The 18415-nt window shown below is 40.5% G+C and overlaps 1 protein-coding gene across 1 annotated transcript in view; it reads left to right on the top strand.

The window, feature by feature from the left end:
- LOC121574703 (metabotropic glutamate receptor 7-like) overlaps positions 1-17404 on the top strand; it is a 318674-nt gene extending 301270 nt beyond the window's left edge. The window contains exon 11 of the mRNA XM_041887245.2: positions 16381-17404. Within this exon, the coding sequence (XP_041743179.2) occupies positions 16381-16430 (50 nt within the window). The 3' untranslated portion in view covers positions 16431-17404. The remainder of the gene's footprint in view (positions 1-16380) is intronic.
- The last annotated feature ends 1011 nt before the right edge of the window (positions 17405-18415 follow it).

Raw genomic sequence — 18415 nt, 5'->3', positions numbered from 1 at the left:
GGGTGCTGATCTAGGAGTAGGGTGCTGATCTAGGAGTAGGGGTGCTGATCTAGGAGTAGGTTGCTGATCTAGGAGTAGGGGTGCTGATCTAGGAGTAGGAGTGCTGACCTAATAGGAGTGCTGATCTAGGAGTAGGGGTGCTGATCTAGGAGTAGGGTGCTGATCTAGGAGTAGGGTGCTGATCTAGGAGAAAGGGGGCTGATCTAGGAGTAGGGTGCTGATCTAGGAGTAGGGGTGCTGGTCTAGGAGTAGGGGTGCTGGTCTAGGAGTAGGGGTGCTGGTCTAGGAGTAGGGGTGCTGATCTAGGAGTAGGAGTGCTGATCTAGGAGTAGGGTGCTGATCTAGGAGTAGGGGTGCTGATCTAGGAGTAGGGTGCTGATCTAGGAGTAGGGGTGCTGGTCTAGGAGTAGGGGTGCTGGTCTAGGAGTAGGGGTGCTGGTCTAGGAGTAGGGGTGCTGGTCTAGGAGTAGGGGTGCTGGTCTAGGAGTAGGAGTGCTGATCGTCATGATTTAACAGGCAACACTGATCCTAGTGCAGCACTCCTTTTCTGAGACGTTTTGTGAATATGGTCCCAGAGCACCTTTTGGCCAGCATTTTGTTTATATTTAAACCGCTGCTGTCTAAATGAATATGCTCTGCTGCTGACAGAGTTTAATCTGGATTACCCTTATCTGGTCTTGGAGAATCGGTAGTCACCATCTTTGCTTCAAAAAATTCAACAGAGAGAGAGCACCTCAAGAGGAGGTACAAATGAACTCCTCCCACTCACCCACTCTGGGAGTTATTACTGGGACTCTGGCTGAATGTTTAAACAAATGTGCAGCACACTATATATTTGTGTCCCAAATGGCACCCTATTCCCTACATAGTGCACTACTTTAGACCAGTTCCTGCAACAACAAAAAAAGTAGTGCACTATGTAGGGAACATGGTTTGTCTTTGGGATATACACTATGTTCAGTTGTTTGCTTATTTTATTTGTTTAACAAGTCTTCTGATTTCAATGGAACACAAGGTGACAATCTGCTATCAGCAGTTACACTCATAAACACTTTATTAGTTCATTCCCCATCTGTTTATAATGGAAATGTTTTTTTTCAGTTTTTTTTATATATACAAGTATCACTTGCAGATATTATGATCCCTGATCCCTGGTCAAAAGTAGTGTGCACTATATAGGGAATAGGATGCCATTTGAGATACAGTTCTATAAGAATGGATGTGTCCTCCCACAAGCTTTACTCTGGCCACGTTTACACCTGGTTCTAACATGATGGAACAGAGGCCCTGTTTACACCTGGTTCTAACATGATGGAACAGAGGCCCTGTTTACACCTGGTTCTAACATGATGGAACAGAGGCCCTGTTTACACCTGGTTCTAACATGATGGAACAGAGGCCCTGTTTACACCTGGTTCTAACATGATGGAACAGAGGCCCTGTTTACACCTGGTTCTAACATGATGGAACAGAGGCCCTGTTTACACCTGGTTCTAACATGATGGAACATAGGCCCTGTTTACACCTGGTTCTAACATGATGGAACAGAGGCCCTGTTTACACCTGGTTCTAACATGATGGAACAGAGGCCCTGTTTACACCTGGTTCTAACATGATGGAACAGAGGCCTTGTTTACACCTGGTTCAAACATGATGGAACAGAGGCCCTGTTTACACCTGGTTCTAACATGATGGAACAGAGGCCCTGTTTACACCTGGTTCTAACATGATGGAACAGAGGCCCTGTTTACACCTGGTTCTAACATGATGGAACAGAGGCCCTGTTTACACCTGGTTCTAACATGATGGAACAGAGGCCCTGTTTATACCTGGTTCTAACATGCGTCTTTCGTCCTGATATTGTCCACATTCTGATTGAATGTCCACATTTGTCGACAGGTGTAGACGATCAAAACGACGCGCTGTGATCCGATTGTGATTAGATCTTCCTGACCACCTCCGGAGGTATTCGAATATGCGTCTTGTACGGATAGCCTTGAAGTGTGTAAACGAATCCTGACAACGAAAGGGTATGGAGGCTCTTTCCCCCTTGCTAGCTAGCCAACTACACGGCTAACTGGAAAGACCACAAACTAGTTGCTTTTCGTTTTACCTGTTTTTCTATTGACATTTATTTGTATATATCTATAGAAATGAGTCTGATTCCTGATTTCGACTGGCTGAGAAAAGCTGCCTGTCTGTCTCGTCCGACTCCCGACGTGTTCGTTATTATTGGACACAGAATTTCAAATTTCAGATAATGCCTAGATGATTTTTACAGTTGAGATCAAGTTTATAAATTGCGTGGCTGGGCAGTGGATATGTAAAAGTAGTAGTAGTATTAGTGACGTAAACAATGGCACTTTTTATGAACGTACTGGCCATATGTATGTTGTTTATTATAAAACGGGTTGTTTGGATCCTGGATGCTGATTGGACGAGCAGCGTTCCAAGCCGTGCTGTATTGGCCATCACAGACACACCTATGGCTGCTAACGGTGATCACTGCGCCTCCATAAGAATATCATGTTCATGTTGCTGTGCGAATCGTCTCTTGTATTTATTTCAACTCGCACATTATTTTCCCTTGCTTCTAGCCTAGCATTTAGTTTGGTACAGTGTGGATTAATATATGCCTCGCTGTCTGCCTGTCTGACCTCGGAAACAATGTTTCACTTTTGAATTTCGATCTCTGTAGTACCATAGAGTGAACAGTGCCCAGACGAGACGACACAACTTGTTCTGAGCCAGTCAAAATCATTATCATGGACACATCCAAGTAAATGCCAATAGGAAAAAGGCTCTAACAAACAAAAATGCAGCTAGTGTCCTGTCATTCCAGGTTCAATATTTGACCTGACTGAGTTAGCTGAAGTTGGCTAGCTAGCTAGCAAGTGACAAGAACGTGACCAGCCTGCATAGCAACCATTTTGTTTAGAACGGACCACCAGTCATTTTGCATAGCAACTATGCAAAAATTATTAATGACTGGGTGGCGTCTGTGACAACAGGACCAAAATAACTAACAACCAGATTTTTGTCCAGACTATATCTTTTGGTGGAAGAATGAAATTGTATTAATTGACTTATCAAAATAATGTTTCAATGAAAATATGTAATTCTTTGTTATTTTAATGTGTTGATAAAAGTGTTATAAAAGCAATAAGTCACAGGAAAGAGGCAGTGATGGATACAGTCACAGGTAAGAGGCAGTGATGGATACAGTCACAGGTAAGAGGCAGTGATGTATCATGAATACAGTCACAGGTAAGAGGCAGTGATGAATCATGAATACAGTCACAGGTAAGAGGCAGTGATGGATACAGTCACAGGTAAGAGGCAGTGATGTATCATGAATACAGTCACAGGTAAGAGGCAGTGATGAATCATGAATACAGTCACAGGTAAGAAGCAGTGATGTATCATGAATACAGTCACAGGTAAGAGGCAGTGATGAATCATGAATACAGTCACAGGTAAGAGGCAGTGATGAATCATGAATAAAGTCACAGGTTAGAGGCAGTGATATATCATTAATACAGTCACAGGTAAGAGGCAGTGATGTATCATGAATACAGTCACAGGTAAGAGGCAGTGATGAATCATGAATACAGTCACAGGTAAGAGGCAGTGATGGATACAGTCACAGGTAAGAGGCAGTGATGTATCATGAATACAGTCACAGGTAAGAGGCAGTGATGAATCATGAATACAGTCACAGGTAAGAAGCAGTGATGTATCATGAATACAGTCACAGGTAAGAGGCAGTGATGAATCATGAATACAGTCACAGGTAAGAGGCAGTGATGTATCATGAATACAGTCACAGGTAAGAGGCAGTGATGAATCATGAATACAGTCACAGGTAAGAGGCAGTGATGTATCATGAATACAGTCACAGGTAAGAGGCAGTGATGTATCATGAATACAGTCACAGGTAAGAGGCAGTGATGTATCATTGATGACAGGTTTACAGATTAGAGCATTGATGACATTATGTTTACAGATTAGTGCATTGATGACATAGGTTTACAGATTAGAGCATTGATGACATTATGTTTACAGATTAGTGCATTGATGACATTATGTTTACAGATTAGTGCATTGATGACATTATGTTTACAGATTAGTGCATTGATGACATAGGTTTACAGATTAGTGCATTGATGACATAGGTTTAGAGATTAGAGCATTGATGACATTATGTTTACAGATTAGTGCATTGATGACATAGGTTTACAGATTAGTGCATTGATGACATAGGTTTACAGATTAGAGCATTGATGACATTATGTTTACAGATTAGTGCATTGATGACATAGGTTTACAGATTAGTGCATTGATGACATGTTTACAGATTAGTGCATTGATGACATAGGTTTACAGATTAGTGCATTGATGACATAGGTTTACAGATTAGTGCATTGATGACATAGGTTTACAGATTAGTGCATTGATGACATAGGTTTACAGATTAGAGCATTGATGACATTATGTTTACAGATTAGAGCATTGATGACATTATGTTTACAGATTAGTGCATTGATGACATTATGTTTACAGATTAGTGCATTGATGACATAGGTTTACAGATTAGAGCATTGATGACATTATGTTTACAGATTAGTGCATTGATGACATAGGTTTACAGATTAGTGCATTGATGACATAGGTTTACAGATTAGTGCATTGATGACATAGGTTTAGAGATTAGAGCATTGATGACATTATGTTTACAGATTAGTGCATTGATGACATAGGTTTACAGATTAGTGCATTGATGACATTATGTTTACAGATTAGTGCATTGATGACATTATGTTTACAGATTAGTGCATTGATGACATTATGTTTACAGATTAGTGCATTGATGACATAGGTTTACAGATTAGAGCATTGATGACATTATGTTTACAGATTAGTGCATTGATGACATAGGTTTACAGATTAGTGCATTGATGACATAGGTTTACAGATTAGTGCATTGATGACATAGGTTTAGAGATTAGAGCATTGATGACATTATGTTTACAGATTAGTGCATTGATGACATAGGTTTACAGATTAGTGCATTGATGACATAGGTTTACAGATTAGAGCATTGATGACATTATGTTTACAGATTAGTGCATTGATGACATAGGTTTACAGATTAGTGCATTGATGACATGTTTACAGATTAGTGCATTGATGACATAGGTTTACAGATTAGTGCATTGATGACATAGGTTTACAGATTAGTGCATTGATGACATAGGTTTACAGATTAGTGCATTGATGACATAGGTTTACAGATTAGAGCATTGATGACATTATGTTTACAGATTAGAGCATTGATGACATAGGTTTACAGATTAGAGCATTGATGACATTATGTTTACAGATTAGTGCATTGATGACATTATGTTTACAGATTAGTGCATTGATGACATAGGTTTACAGATTAGAGCATTGATGACATTATGTTTACAGATTAGTGCATTGATGACATAGGTTTACAGATTAGTGCATTGATGACATAGGTTTACAGATTAGTGCATTGATGACATAGGTTTACAGATTAGTGCATTGATGACATAGGTTTACAGATTAGAGCATTGATGACATTATGTTTACAGATTAGAGCATTGATGACATAGGTTTACAGATTAGTGCATTGATGACATAGGTTTACAGATTAGTGCATTGATGACATAGGTTTACAGATGAGTGCATTGATGACATAGGTTTACAGATTGGAGCATTGATGACATTATGTTTACAGATTAGTGCATTGATGACATAGGTTTACAGATTAGAGCATTGATGACATTAAGTTTACAGATTAATGCATTGATGACATAGGTTTACAGATTAGAGCATTGATGACATTATGTTTACAGATTAGAGCATTGATGACATAGGTTTACAGATTAGGGCATTGATGACATAGGTTTACAGATTAGGGCATTGATGACATTATGTTTACAGATTAGAACATTGATGACATAGTTTACAGATTAGATTATTGATGACATAGGTTTACAGATTAGAGCATTGACGACATTTTGTTTACAGATTAGAACATTAATGACATAGGTTTACAGATTAGAGCATTGATGACCTTATGTTTACAGATTAGAGCATTGATGACATAGGTTTACAGATTAGTGCATTGATGACATAGGTTTACAGATTAGTGCATTGATGCCATAGGTTTACAGATTAGTGCATTGATGACATAGGTTTACAGATTAGAGCATTGATGACATTATGTTTACAGATTAGAGCATTGATGACATAGGTTTACAGATTAGGGCATTGATGACATAGGTTTACAGATTAGGGCATTGATGACATTATGTTTACAGATTAGAACATTGATGACATAGGTTTACAGATTAGATTATTGATGACATAGGTTTACAGATTAGAGCATTGATGACATTTTGTTTACATATTAGAACATTAATGACATAGGTTTACAGATTAGAGCATTGATGACCTTATGTTTACAGATTAGAGCATTGATGACATAGGTTTACAGATTAGAACATTGATGACAATGACAGGGAAGGTAAGGTATGGTTACCCATAGAGAGCAAATAAGGAAAGGTATTCAACCAAGCATGTTGGACACATGGCTTTAGGGCCCTCGTCAATCACCCTGGTAACCATGTTTATAGGATGTCCAAGACAGTTGGAAGCCACCTTTTAATCAATATGCTGTTTATTTTCCTTCTGTTCCACCTACAGTGCTTTCACAAAGTATTCACATCCCTTGTCATTTTACACATTTTGTTGTGTTACAGCCTGAATTTAAAATGGATACAATTGAGATTTTTTGGGTCACTGGCCTACACACAATACCCCATAATGTCAAAGTGGAATGATTTTTCTCTGAACCTTTACAAATTAATTTAAAATGAAAGCTGAAATATGTTGAGTCAATAAGTAACCCCTTTATTATGGCAAGCCTAAATTAGTTCAGGATAAAAAATGCGCTTAACAAGTCACATAATAAGTTACATGGACTCACTCTTTGTGCAATAATAGTATTTAACATGATTTTTGAATGACTATCTAATTTCTGTACCCCACACATAACATTATCTGTAAGGTTCCTCGGTCGAGAAGTGAATTTCATACACAAATTCAACCGCAAAGACCAGGGAGGTTTTCCAATGCCTCTTGGCACGTATTGGTAGATGGGTAAAAAAAAAAAAAAGGTGACATTGAATATCCCTTTGAGCGTGGTGAAGTTATTAATTACAATATGGATGGCGTATCAATACACCCAGTCACTACAAAGATACAGGTGTCCTTCCTAACTCAGTTGCCGGAGAGGAAGGAAACCGCTCAGGGATTTCACCATGAGCCCAAAGGTGACTTTAAAACGGTTACAGAGTTTAATTCAGCAGTTCCCAAACTAGGGGTCACGACCCCATGTGGGGTTGCCTGATATGAAAATGGGGACACGGGAGATTTTCCGAAATCCTGAATAATGTGTGTCTTAAAATCATTATAATATGGTTAACCTTAAAAATTTAAATGACAATTATTCAAATGTAAAATATATAATTCAACCAGAGAGCGCCCTTATATCATGGGAAAAGGCCGCACTTGAATGGTTCCCATGGTGAATGGCTACACTATGAAACCACACACTATTGCAGAGACTTTGATATCATCAACCACAATTGATATGGGGGAAACAATGTGTGGGGATGGCAGATGCACAGAAACTCACATCAATAACTTTGTCAGATAACACTGTTAAATTAAGGACTTATGGTATTGCTAGCAATCAAGAGGAAACTCTGACTGAACGACTCAAAAACTCCCCATCTTGTGCTCTCAAGGTGGATGTTAGCTATGAAGGCCGAGATGCCCATGCATTGACTTTAGTTCGCTATGTAGTACATGTCGTGGGATGCTATTCATGAGGACATACTTTTCTGTCTCACGATTCCCGAGCATGAAACGGCATGAGGAATGTTCAGTGTGCTGCGTGACTGTATTGACAAAAAAAAACAGATTCCATGGGATCGAATGGTGGGCTTTTTGCACAGATGGTGCTCCATCTATCACGGGACGGCGGGCAGGCCTCTGCACTCTAGTTATGAATGTGTCTCCCTCTGCCACATGGATGCATTGTATGATACACAGAGAACAACTGGCGGCATAAGAGCTGAACACAGAACTTGGAGATACAGTGGGGAAAAAAAGTATTTAGTCAGCCACCAATTGTACAAGTTCTCCCACTTAAAAAGATGAGAGAGGCCTGTAATTTTCATCATAGGTACACGTCAACTATGACAGACAAAATGAGAAAAAAAATCCAGAAAATCACATTGTACGATTTTTAATGAATTTATTTGCAAATTATGGTGGAAAATAAGTCTTATATATATATATATATATATTTGTTTTTTTTTGCTCCTGAACTTCTTCTACTCTCAACCTCTCCGATCATTTTCATGATGTCCATCCGGTTTGCTTCTATATGCCATATCTTTCTAACTGTGCTCTTTCCCAAAAGCTCCCAACATATAACCTATATACTTATTATGGACACAGTATGCTTACATTATTAGCTATCTTTGTTATTATTTGTTGTTATTTGTTATTAGTCCCATCCTTCAACTTCATTCAACACCTCCCATCTATCTCTTAACACCATCCATATAGGATTTCTATTTGCCATATATATTTCAACCGTACTGTGATGTTTTACAAAAGTTCTGAACCTTTCTATTCTCATTGCTTCTACAGATTGTGAATAAAAAATAAATAAAAAATTGCTAAAAGTATTATTATATTATTGATCGATTGACTATGACTTTTCAGATCACCCAGTAATGCTATCTGCAAGGTTAGCTCCAGGTAAATATTGCAATCCTTTAGCCATTCCTGGACCTGTGTCCAAAAACAAGCTACAAATGGACAGAACCAAAACAAATGATCTAATGATTCTGTCTCTTCACAGCAAAATCTGCAGAGCTGGGAAGATTGTATCCCCCATATAAATACATTCTATTGGTAGCAATAATTTTATATAATCATTTAAATTGAAAGATTCTAATTCTTGAATCCGGTGTCGTTTTTTGTGTCAGTTCATAAACACTATGCCATGGGATCGGTACGTGAAAAATCTCTTCCCAACTATTTTGCAATCTATATGGGACGGCTGTCAATCCTTTGGTCCTTAAGTGAAACTGATATACTTTTTTATTTATCACAGTTTTCCTTAACCAATTATGTTCTTTAATGCAAGGCCGACAGACAAGTTCCTTACTTTCTCCCCCTTCCACTTTCCTCTTCCACTTCTGCGGTAAGGCTGCAATTATTTGGTTGTAATTTTGGGTAGAGCAGACATTTCCATATGTTTTTGTTAGCTGCATGTGCGACATAACTCCACCAGTCCTACCGATGATATCATTTACGAAGATTATACCTTTTTTAAACATTCTGTCAAAAAATAAAGGTTTTTTGTCAATTAGTATATTTGAATTTAACCACAATATTTGTTGCATTATTTGTTCTGTTGTTTCTGGAGAATTAAATTGAAATTGCAACCAACTTTCTATGGCTTGTTTTGGAAATAGTGATATTTGGGAGATGATTTCCTTTTCAAATAACTGCAAATGAGTTGTTGTAATCTGAATAAAGGTAAAAAGGCCTTTCTTGAACATTGGGTGAGACAATCTTACTAATTTGCTTGAGAACCAGTTCGGATTTAAGTATAACTTTTGTATGACTGAAGCTTTTAGTGATAGGTCTAATGCTTTAATATTTAATAATTTCTGTCCTCCGAATTCATATTAATTATATAAATATGCCCTTTTAATTTTGTCTGGCTTGCCGTTCCAAATAAAATGTAATATTTTTTTCTCATATAATTTAAATAACTGTTCGCTAGGCGTAGGCAAGACCATAAGCAAATAGGTAAACTGGGATAATACTAAAGAGTTAATCAGGGTGATTTTTCCACAAATTGACAGGTATTTTCCTTTCCATGGTAGTACGATCTTATCTATTTTTGCTAACTTTCTATTAAAATGTATTGAAGTGAGATCATTTATTTCCTTTGGGATATGTATTCCGAGTATATCCACATCACCATCAGACCATTTTATTGGTAAACTACAGTGGGGAGAACAAGTATTTGATACACTGCCGATTTTGCAGGTTTTCCTACTTACAAAGCATGTAGAGGTCTGTAATTTTTATCATGGGTACACTTCAACTGTGAGAGACGGAATCTAAAACAAAAATCCAGAAAATCACATTGTATGATTTTTAAGTAATTCATTTGCATTTTATTGCATTACATAAGTATTTGATCACCTACCAACCAGTAAGAATTCCGGCTCTCACAGACCTGTTAGTTTTTCTTTAAGAAGCCCTCCTGTTCTCCACTCATTACCTGTATTAACTGCACCTGTTTGAACACGTTACCTGTATAAAAGACACCTGTCCACACACTCAATCAAACAGACTCCAACCTCTCCACAATGGCCAAGACCAGAGAGCTGTGTAAGGACTTCAGGGATAAAATTGTACACCTGCACAAGGCTGGGATGGGCTACAGGACAATTGGCAAGCAGCGTGGCGCAATTATTAGAAAATGGAAGAAGTTCAAGATGACGGTCAATCACCCTCGGTCTGGGGCTCCATGCAAGATCTCACGTCTTGGGGCATCAATGATGATGAAGAAGATGAGGGATCAGCCCAGAACTACACGGCAGGACCTGGTCAATGACCTGAAGAGAGCTGGGACCACAGTCTCAAAGAAAACCATTAGTAACACACTACACCATCATGGATTAAAATCCTGCAGCGCACGCAAGGTCCACCTGCTCAAGCCAGCGCATGTCCAGGCCCGTCTGAAGTTTGCCAATGACCATCTGGATGATCCAGAGGAGGAATGGGAGAAGGTCATGTGGTCTGATGAGACAAAAATAGAGCTTTTTGGTCTAAACTCCACTAGCCGTGTATGGAGGAAGAAGAAGGATGAGTACAACCCCAAGAACACCATCCCAACCGTGAAGCATGGAGGTGGAAACATCATTCTTTGGGGATGCTTTTCTGCAAAAGGGACAGGACGACTGCACCTTATTGAGGGGAGGATGGATGGGGCCATGTATCGCGAGATCTTGGCCAACAACCTCCTTCCCTCAGTAAGAGCATTGAAGATGGGTCGTGGCTGGGTCTTCCAGCATGACAACGACCGGAAACACAAAGCCAGGGCAACTAAGGAGTGGCTCCGTAAGAAGCATCTCAAGGTCCTTGAGTGGCCTAGCCAGTCTCCAGACCTGACCCCAATAGAAAATCTTTGGAGGGAGCTGAAAGTCCATATTGCCCAGCGACAGCCCCGAAACCTGAAGCATCTTGAGAAGGTCTGTATGGAGGAGAGGGCCAAAATCCCTGCTGCAGTGTGTGCAAACCTGGTCAAGACCTACAGGAAACGGATGATCTCTGTAATTGCAAACAAAGGTTTCTGTACCAAATATTAAGGTCTGCTTTTCTGATCAAATACTTATGTCATGCAATAATAATAATAATTAATAATAATAATTGGTCATTTAGCAGACGCTCTTATCCAGAGCGACTTACAGGAGCAATTAGGGTTAAGTGCCTTGCTCAAGGGCACATCGACAGATTTTTCACCTAGTCAGCTCAGGGATTTGAACCAGCGACCTTTCGGTTACTGGCACAACGCTCTTAACCACTAAGCTACCTGCCGCCCTAATAAATGCAAATGAATTACTTAAAAATCATACAATGTGATTTTTTTGATTTTTGTTTTAGATTCCGTCTCTCACAGTTGAAGTGTACCTATGATAAAAATTACAGACCTCTACATGCTTTGTAAGTAGGAAAACCTGCAAAATCGGCAGTGTATCAAATACTTGTTCTCCCCACTGTGTGTGAACCTCCGATGCTGAATAATAGTGTTTTTGTGAGTAAAAGGCAGCTTTATGCATCAACAAATTAGTATGATAACTGCCGCGGTAACAGTTGCTGTGTCATATCAGTATACTATATGACTGGCATCCTTATAGAAGAAATCATTATTTCAACGACTTCGTCAGACCTTAATATGCATAATAATGTAAATGTTTCTCACAGTCTGTACTATTTTATGTTAAACCAATCTGTCATTTGAGGGAGCTAATGCATACCATTAGAGGATGGAGAGGGTGAAGGAGTGTGGGAGAGGGTGAAGGAGAGGGGGAGAGGGAGAGGGTGAAGGAGGGGAAGAGGGTGAAGGAGAGGGGAAGAGGGGGAGGGTGAGAGGGAGAGAGGGAGAGGGGGAGAGGGAGAGGGTGAAGGAGGGGGGAGAGGGTGAAGGAGGGGGGAGAGGGTGAAGGAGAGGGGGAGAGGGAGAGGGTGAAGGAGGGGGGAGGGTGAAGGAGAGAGGGAGAGAGGGAGAGGGGGAGAGGGGGAGAGGGAGAGGGTGAAGGAGGGGGGAGAGGGTGAAGGAGGGGGGGAGAGGGTGAAGGAGAGGGGAGAGGGAGAGGGTGAAGGAGGGGGGGAGAGGGTGAAGGAGAGGGGGAGAGGGTGAAGGAGTGTGGGAGAGGGTGAAGGAGAGGGGGAGAGGGTGAAGGAGGGGAAGAGGGTGAAGGAGAGAGGGAGAGAGGGAGAGGGTGAAGGAGGGGGAGAGGGTGAAGGAGAGAGGGAGAGGGTGAAGGAGGGGGGAGAGGGTGAAGGAGGGGAAGAGGGAGAGGGTGAAGGAGGGGAAGATGGTGAAGGAGAGAGGGAGAGGGTGAAGGAGAGGGGGAGAGGGAGAGGGTGAGAGGGAGAGGGTGAAGGAGGGGAAGAGGGTGAAGGAGAGAGGGAGAGGGTGAAGAAGAGGGTGAAGCACACAGAGAGGAAGAGAGTGAAGGAGAGAGGGAGAGTGTGAAGGAGAGGGAGAGGGTGAAGGAGATGGGGAGGGTGAAGGAGACGGACAGGGTGAAAGAGAGAGAGAGGTATAGGGTGAAGGAGAGGGTGAAAGAGAGAGGGTGAAGGAGATGGAGCAAGGAGGAGGGTGAAGGAAAGGGAGAGGGTGAAGGAGAGGGAGATGGTGAAGGAGAGGGAGATGGTGAAGGAAATGGAGAGAGGGTGAAAGAGAGGGAGATGGTGAAGGAGAGGGAGAGAGGGTGAAGTCGAAGGACTTATTGACTTATTTTTTCTCACCAATCTACACCCAATACCCCATAATGACAAAGTCAAAACATGTTTTTAGAAAATGTTGCTAATTTATTGAAAATGAAATACAGAAAAATCTCATTTCCATAAGGATTCACACCCCTGAGTCAATAAATGTTAGAATCACCTTTGGCAGCGGTTACAGCTGTGAGTCTTTCTGGGTAAGTCTCTAAGAGCTTTGCACACCTGGATTGTACAATATTTGCAAATTATTCTTGAAAAATTCTTAAAGCTCTGTCAAGTTGGTTGTTGATCATTGCTAGACAGCCATTTACAAGTCTTGCCATAGATTTTCAAGACGATTTAAGTCAAAACTGTAATGAGGCCACTCATAAACATTCAATGTCATCTTGTTAAGCAACGCCAGTGTATATTTGGCCTTGTGTTTTAGGTTATTGTCCTGCTGCAAGGTGAATTTGTCTCCCAGTGTCTGTTGGAAAGTGGACTGAAACAGGTTTTCCTCTAGGATTTTGCCTGTGCTTAGGTCTATTCTGTTTATTTTTATCCTAAAAAACTCCCTAGTCCTTGCCGATGAAAAGCATACCCATAACATGATGCAGCCACCACCATGCTTGAAAATATGAAGTGGTACTCAGTGATGTTTTGTGTTGGATTTGCCGCAAGCATAATACTTTGTATTCAGGACATTAAGTTCATTTCTTTGGTCAAATATTTTGCAGTTTTACTTTAGTGCCTTTTTGAAAACAGGTTGCATGTTTTGGAATAGTTGTATTCTTTACAGGCTTCCTTCTTTTCACTTTGTCAATAGGTTAGTATTGTGGAGTAACTACAATGTTGTTGATCCATCCTCAGTTTTCTTCTATCACAGCCATTAAACTATGTAACTGTTTTAAAGTCACCGTTGGCCTAATGGTGAAATCCCTGAGCGGTTTCCTTCCTCTCCGGCAACTAAGTTAGGAAGGACGCCTGTATCTTTGTAGTGACTGGGTGTATTGATACACCATCCAAATTGTAATTAATAACTTCACCATGCTCAAAGGGATATTCAATGTCTGCTTTTTATGTTTTTTCCCGTCTACCAATATGTGTCCTTATTTGCGAGGCAATGGAAAACCTCCCTGGTCTATGAGGTTGAAAATGTGCTTGAAAATCACTGCTCAAATTACAGATGATTGTATGTGTGGGGTACAGGGATGAGGTAGTCATTAAAAAGTAATGTTAAACACTATTATTGCACATAGAGTGAGTCAATGCAACGTATTATGTGACTTAAGCACATTTTTACTCCAGAACTTATTTAGGTTTGCCATAACAAAGGGGTTAAATACTTATTGACGCAAGACATTTCAGCTTTTCATTTGTAATTAATTTGTAAAAATGTGTAAAAAGATCATTCCACTTTGACATTTTGGGGTATTGTGTGTAGGCCACTGACAAAAAAAAAAAAAAATCTACATTTAATCCATTTTAAATTCAGGCTGTAACACAACAAAATGGGGAATAAGTCAAGGGGTGTGAATACTTTCTGAAGGCACTGTAGGTAAGGTAATGCGTCATACAGGGTGTTGTTAGATACCTCAACTGTCAGATGAAGAGTTGTTTCCCATATTGTCCTGCAGTTATAGCTGTTCCATTCATTCGTTCATACGTATCCCTAGCCTACACAATACACTATGTGTTTTATTCAGAAAAATCCATAAAATCCCATGTCAAAAATGTTATAAATAAATTTGCATTTTAATGAGTATTTGACCCCCTCTCAATCAGAAAGATTTCTGGCTCCCAGGTGTCTTTTATACAGGTAACGAGCTGAGATTAGGAGCACACTCTTAAAGGGTGTGTTCCTAATCTCAGTTTGTTACCTGTATAAAAGACACCTGTCCACAGAAGCAATCAATCAATCAGATTCCAAACTCTCCACCATGGCCAAGACCAAAGAGCTCTCCAAGGATGTCAGGGACAAGATTGTATACCTATACAAGGCTGGAATGGGCTACAAGACCATCTCCAAGCAGCTTGGTGAGAAGGTGACAACAGTTGGTGCGATTATTTGCAAATTGAAGAAACACAAAAGAACTGTCAATCTCCCTTGGCCTGGGGCTCCATGCACAATCTCACCTCGTGGAGTTGCAATGATCATGAGAATGGTGAGGAATCAGCCCCGAACTACACGGGAGGATCTTGTCAATGATCTCAAGGCAGCTGGGACCATAGTCACCAAGAAAACAATTCGTAACACACTACTGAAATCCTGCAGCGCCCGCAAGGTTCCCCTGCTCAAGAAACACATATACATGCCCGTCTGAAGTTTGCCAATGAACATCTGAATGATTCAGAGGAGAACTGGGTGAAAATGTTGTGGTCAGATGAGACCAAAATGGAGCTCTTTGGCATCAACTCAACTCGCCGTGTTTGGAGGAGGAGGAATGCTGCCTATGACCCCAAGAACACCATCCCCGCCGTCAAACATGGAGGTGGAAACATTATGCTTTGGGGGTGTTTTTCTGCTAAGGGGACAGGACAACTTCACCGCATCAAAGGGACGATGGACGGGGCCATGTACCGTCAAATCTTGGGTGAGAACCTCCTTCCCTCAGCCAGGGCATTGAAAATGGGTCGTGGATGGGTATTCCAGCATGACAATGACCCAAAACACACGGCCAAGGCAACAAAGGAGTGGCTCAAGAAGTAGCACATTAAGGTCCTGGAGTGGCCTAGCAAGTCTCCAGACCTTAATCCCATATATAATCTGTGGAGGGAGCTGAAGGTTCGAGTTGCCAAACGTCAGCCTCGAAACCTTAATGACTTGGAGAAGATCTGCAAAGAGGAATGGAACAAAATCCCTCCTGAGATGTGTGCAAACCTGGTGGCCAATTACAAGAAACGTCTGACCTCTGTGATTGCTAACAAGGGTTTTGCCACCAAGTACTAAGTCATGTTTTGCAGAGGGGTCAAATACTTATTTCACTCATTAAAATGCAAATCAATTTTTAACATTTTTGACATGCGTTTTTCTGTCTCTCACTTTTCAAATTAACCTAGCATTAAAAGTATAGACTGATCATGTCTTTGTCAGTGGGCAAACGTACAAAATCAGCAGGGGATCAAATACAATTTTTCTCTCACTGTAGCTCCTGCTTGCAATGCTATTTTGTGCATGTCAGATCACAAAGAAGAAATAAGAAAAACTCTGAACCATTTATAGCCCATGTGAAAAACATATTTTTCTTATCTCCTCTCCAGGTCCGGCAGCAAAGAAGAAATATGTGAGCTACAATAACATTGTGATCTAAGAGCCGTCATCAGAGAGAAGGACATGGTGGATGGAGATGCTTGGTCTCCTGCCCTTCCTGCCCCTTTTGGCAACATAAAGGAAATCCAAACGATGTTTATGTCCATACTGCTTTCCTGCCCACTCACACCCCGGAACCCTCAGAACCCCCCAGAACTCCAGAACAAGACAGGGACATTGACTGGGTTCTGGGGTTCTACAGCTTCCCTTTTAACCAGAGGATTCTGATTGGCCAACTGACGTTTTATCATGGCTACGATGAGAATGGAAAAGACCAAAAAGAGACGGGGACTAGGGCGGAAAACTTCAAGAAAAAGTTTAAAGAAAATCAAGATGGACGGTTCTGATGGGAGTAAAAAAAAATAATAGAGAAAATAATTTGTTTTTGCGAAATGATTACAGAGGAGAGAAAAAAAAGAAGCAGAGAATTATACTGCTGTATGGGACAATGCACAGTCCCTGCCTGCTGGTTTCTACAAACACCCCTTTGTTCCTCCTCGGGATTAGTGTTGGTCTCTGCAGACCCCTCCAGAGCTGGCCCCCCGCTGCCCCCCCCGCAGGTACACTGGCTGCTGCAGGAGGACTCACCTGTACCGGAGGACTCACCTGTACCGGAGGACTCACCTGTACCGGAGGACTCACCTGTACTGGAGGACTCACCTGTACTGCAGGACTCACCTGTACTGGAGGACTCACCTGTCCTGGAGGACTCACCTGTACTGCAGGACTCACCTGTACTGGAGGACTCACCTGTACTTGTACCTGTCTGCACCTGCCATGGGGCTGTTTCTTGTCTTTTAATGTCCTTCCAAATTGCAAGTTTTCCAAAATTCCTGTCGAAAAAAAGTTTGTGCTTCTATTGACCTATCTGTTACATTTGATTTTTTTTTTAAAGATCTCTAATTCTTCTTGTCTATTTTTTTCTTCTTTGCTTCTTGGATGCACATTCAATTAAAGCCATATTCTTGTCTCTGAGATGTCAAGTATTTTTTTCATGTTTTTGATTTGGCTGTATGTGGGCCCACAAGAAAGACGTACAGTATTTTATTTAACATTCCCTTATATATGTGTGTTGAAGGGTTTCTACATGTTTTCAGTATGTTGAAGGGGGTACAGTATATTGACCATCGGCTGTGTTTTCAGTATGTTGAAGGGGGTACAGTATATTGACCATCGACTGTGTTTTCAGTATGTTGAAGGGGGTACAGTATATTGACCATCGGCTGTGTTTTCAGTATGTTGAAGGGGGTACAGTATATTGACCATCGGCTGTGTTTTCAGTATGTTGAAGGGGGTACAGTATATTGACCATCGACTGTGTTTTCAGTATGTTGAAGGGGTACAGTATATTGACCATCGACTGTGTTTTCAGTATGTTGAAGGGGGTACAGTATATTGACCATCGACTGTGTTTTTAATGTGACTAATAGAGAGCTCCAGCCCAGTCCAGTCAAGGCTTTATTAGCTTGATATAAAAACTCCAGTGACTCCAGTGGTTTTCAGATTTAAAAAGGTTTCTGTCACCGTGTTGAAGTTGTCAATGCATGCCTGCTATGTTTGATGTTAAGATTAAGTAAAAAAAAAAATATATGGACATTTCACAACACGTGATTCACTAGGCATGCTCTTAATGGCATACAAGATTATTATTATTATTATTATTATTATTATTATTATTATTATTATTATAATAAATTTTTGGGGTTGACATTTTCTCACTGAAGGTAGAATATGGCTTTAATTTGTCTTGGAGTTTTCTTAATGCCCTGCAACTATGGAAGAATTGTGGGGGAAAATAACATGAATATATATTTAAAAACAAAACAGTCAAAAAAATTTAAAAGCATGTATGTTTTATACTGTTTGTACTAAGTATGTTCACGTTGCCCTTGCTGCTTATGTGCCAATGTTGTGGGAGATAAAAAAATATATATATATATGTTTGGCCACTCATGCAACTTTTATGTGGTGTTGTCCAAGAATGTA

The sequence above is a fragment of the Coregonus clupeaformis genome, chromosome 10 (genome assembly GCF_020615455.1).
Source record: "Coregonus clupeaformis isolate EN_2021a chromosome 10, ASM2061545v1, whole genome shotgun sequence".
Lineage (NCBI taxonomy): Eukaryota > Metazoa > Chordata > Actinopteri > Salmoniformes > Salmonidae > Coregonus > Coregonus clupeaformis.
This window is presented reverse-complemented; position numbering and strand designations above follow the sequence as displayed.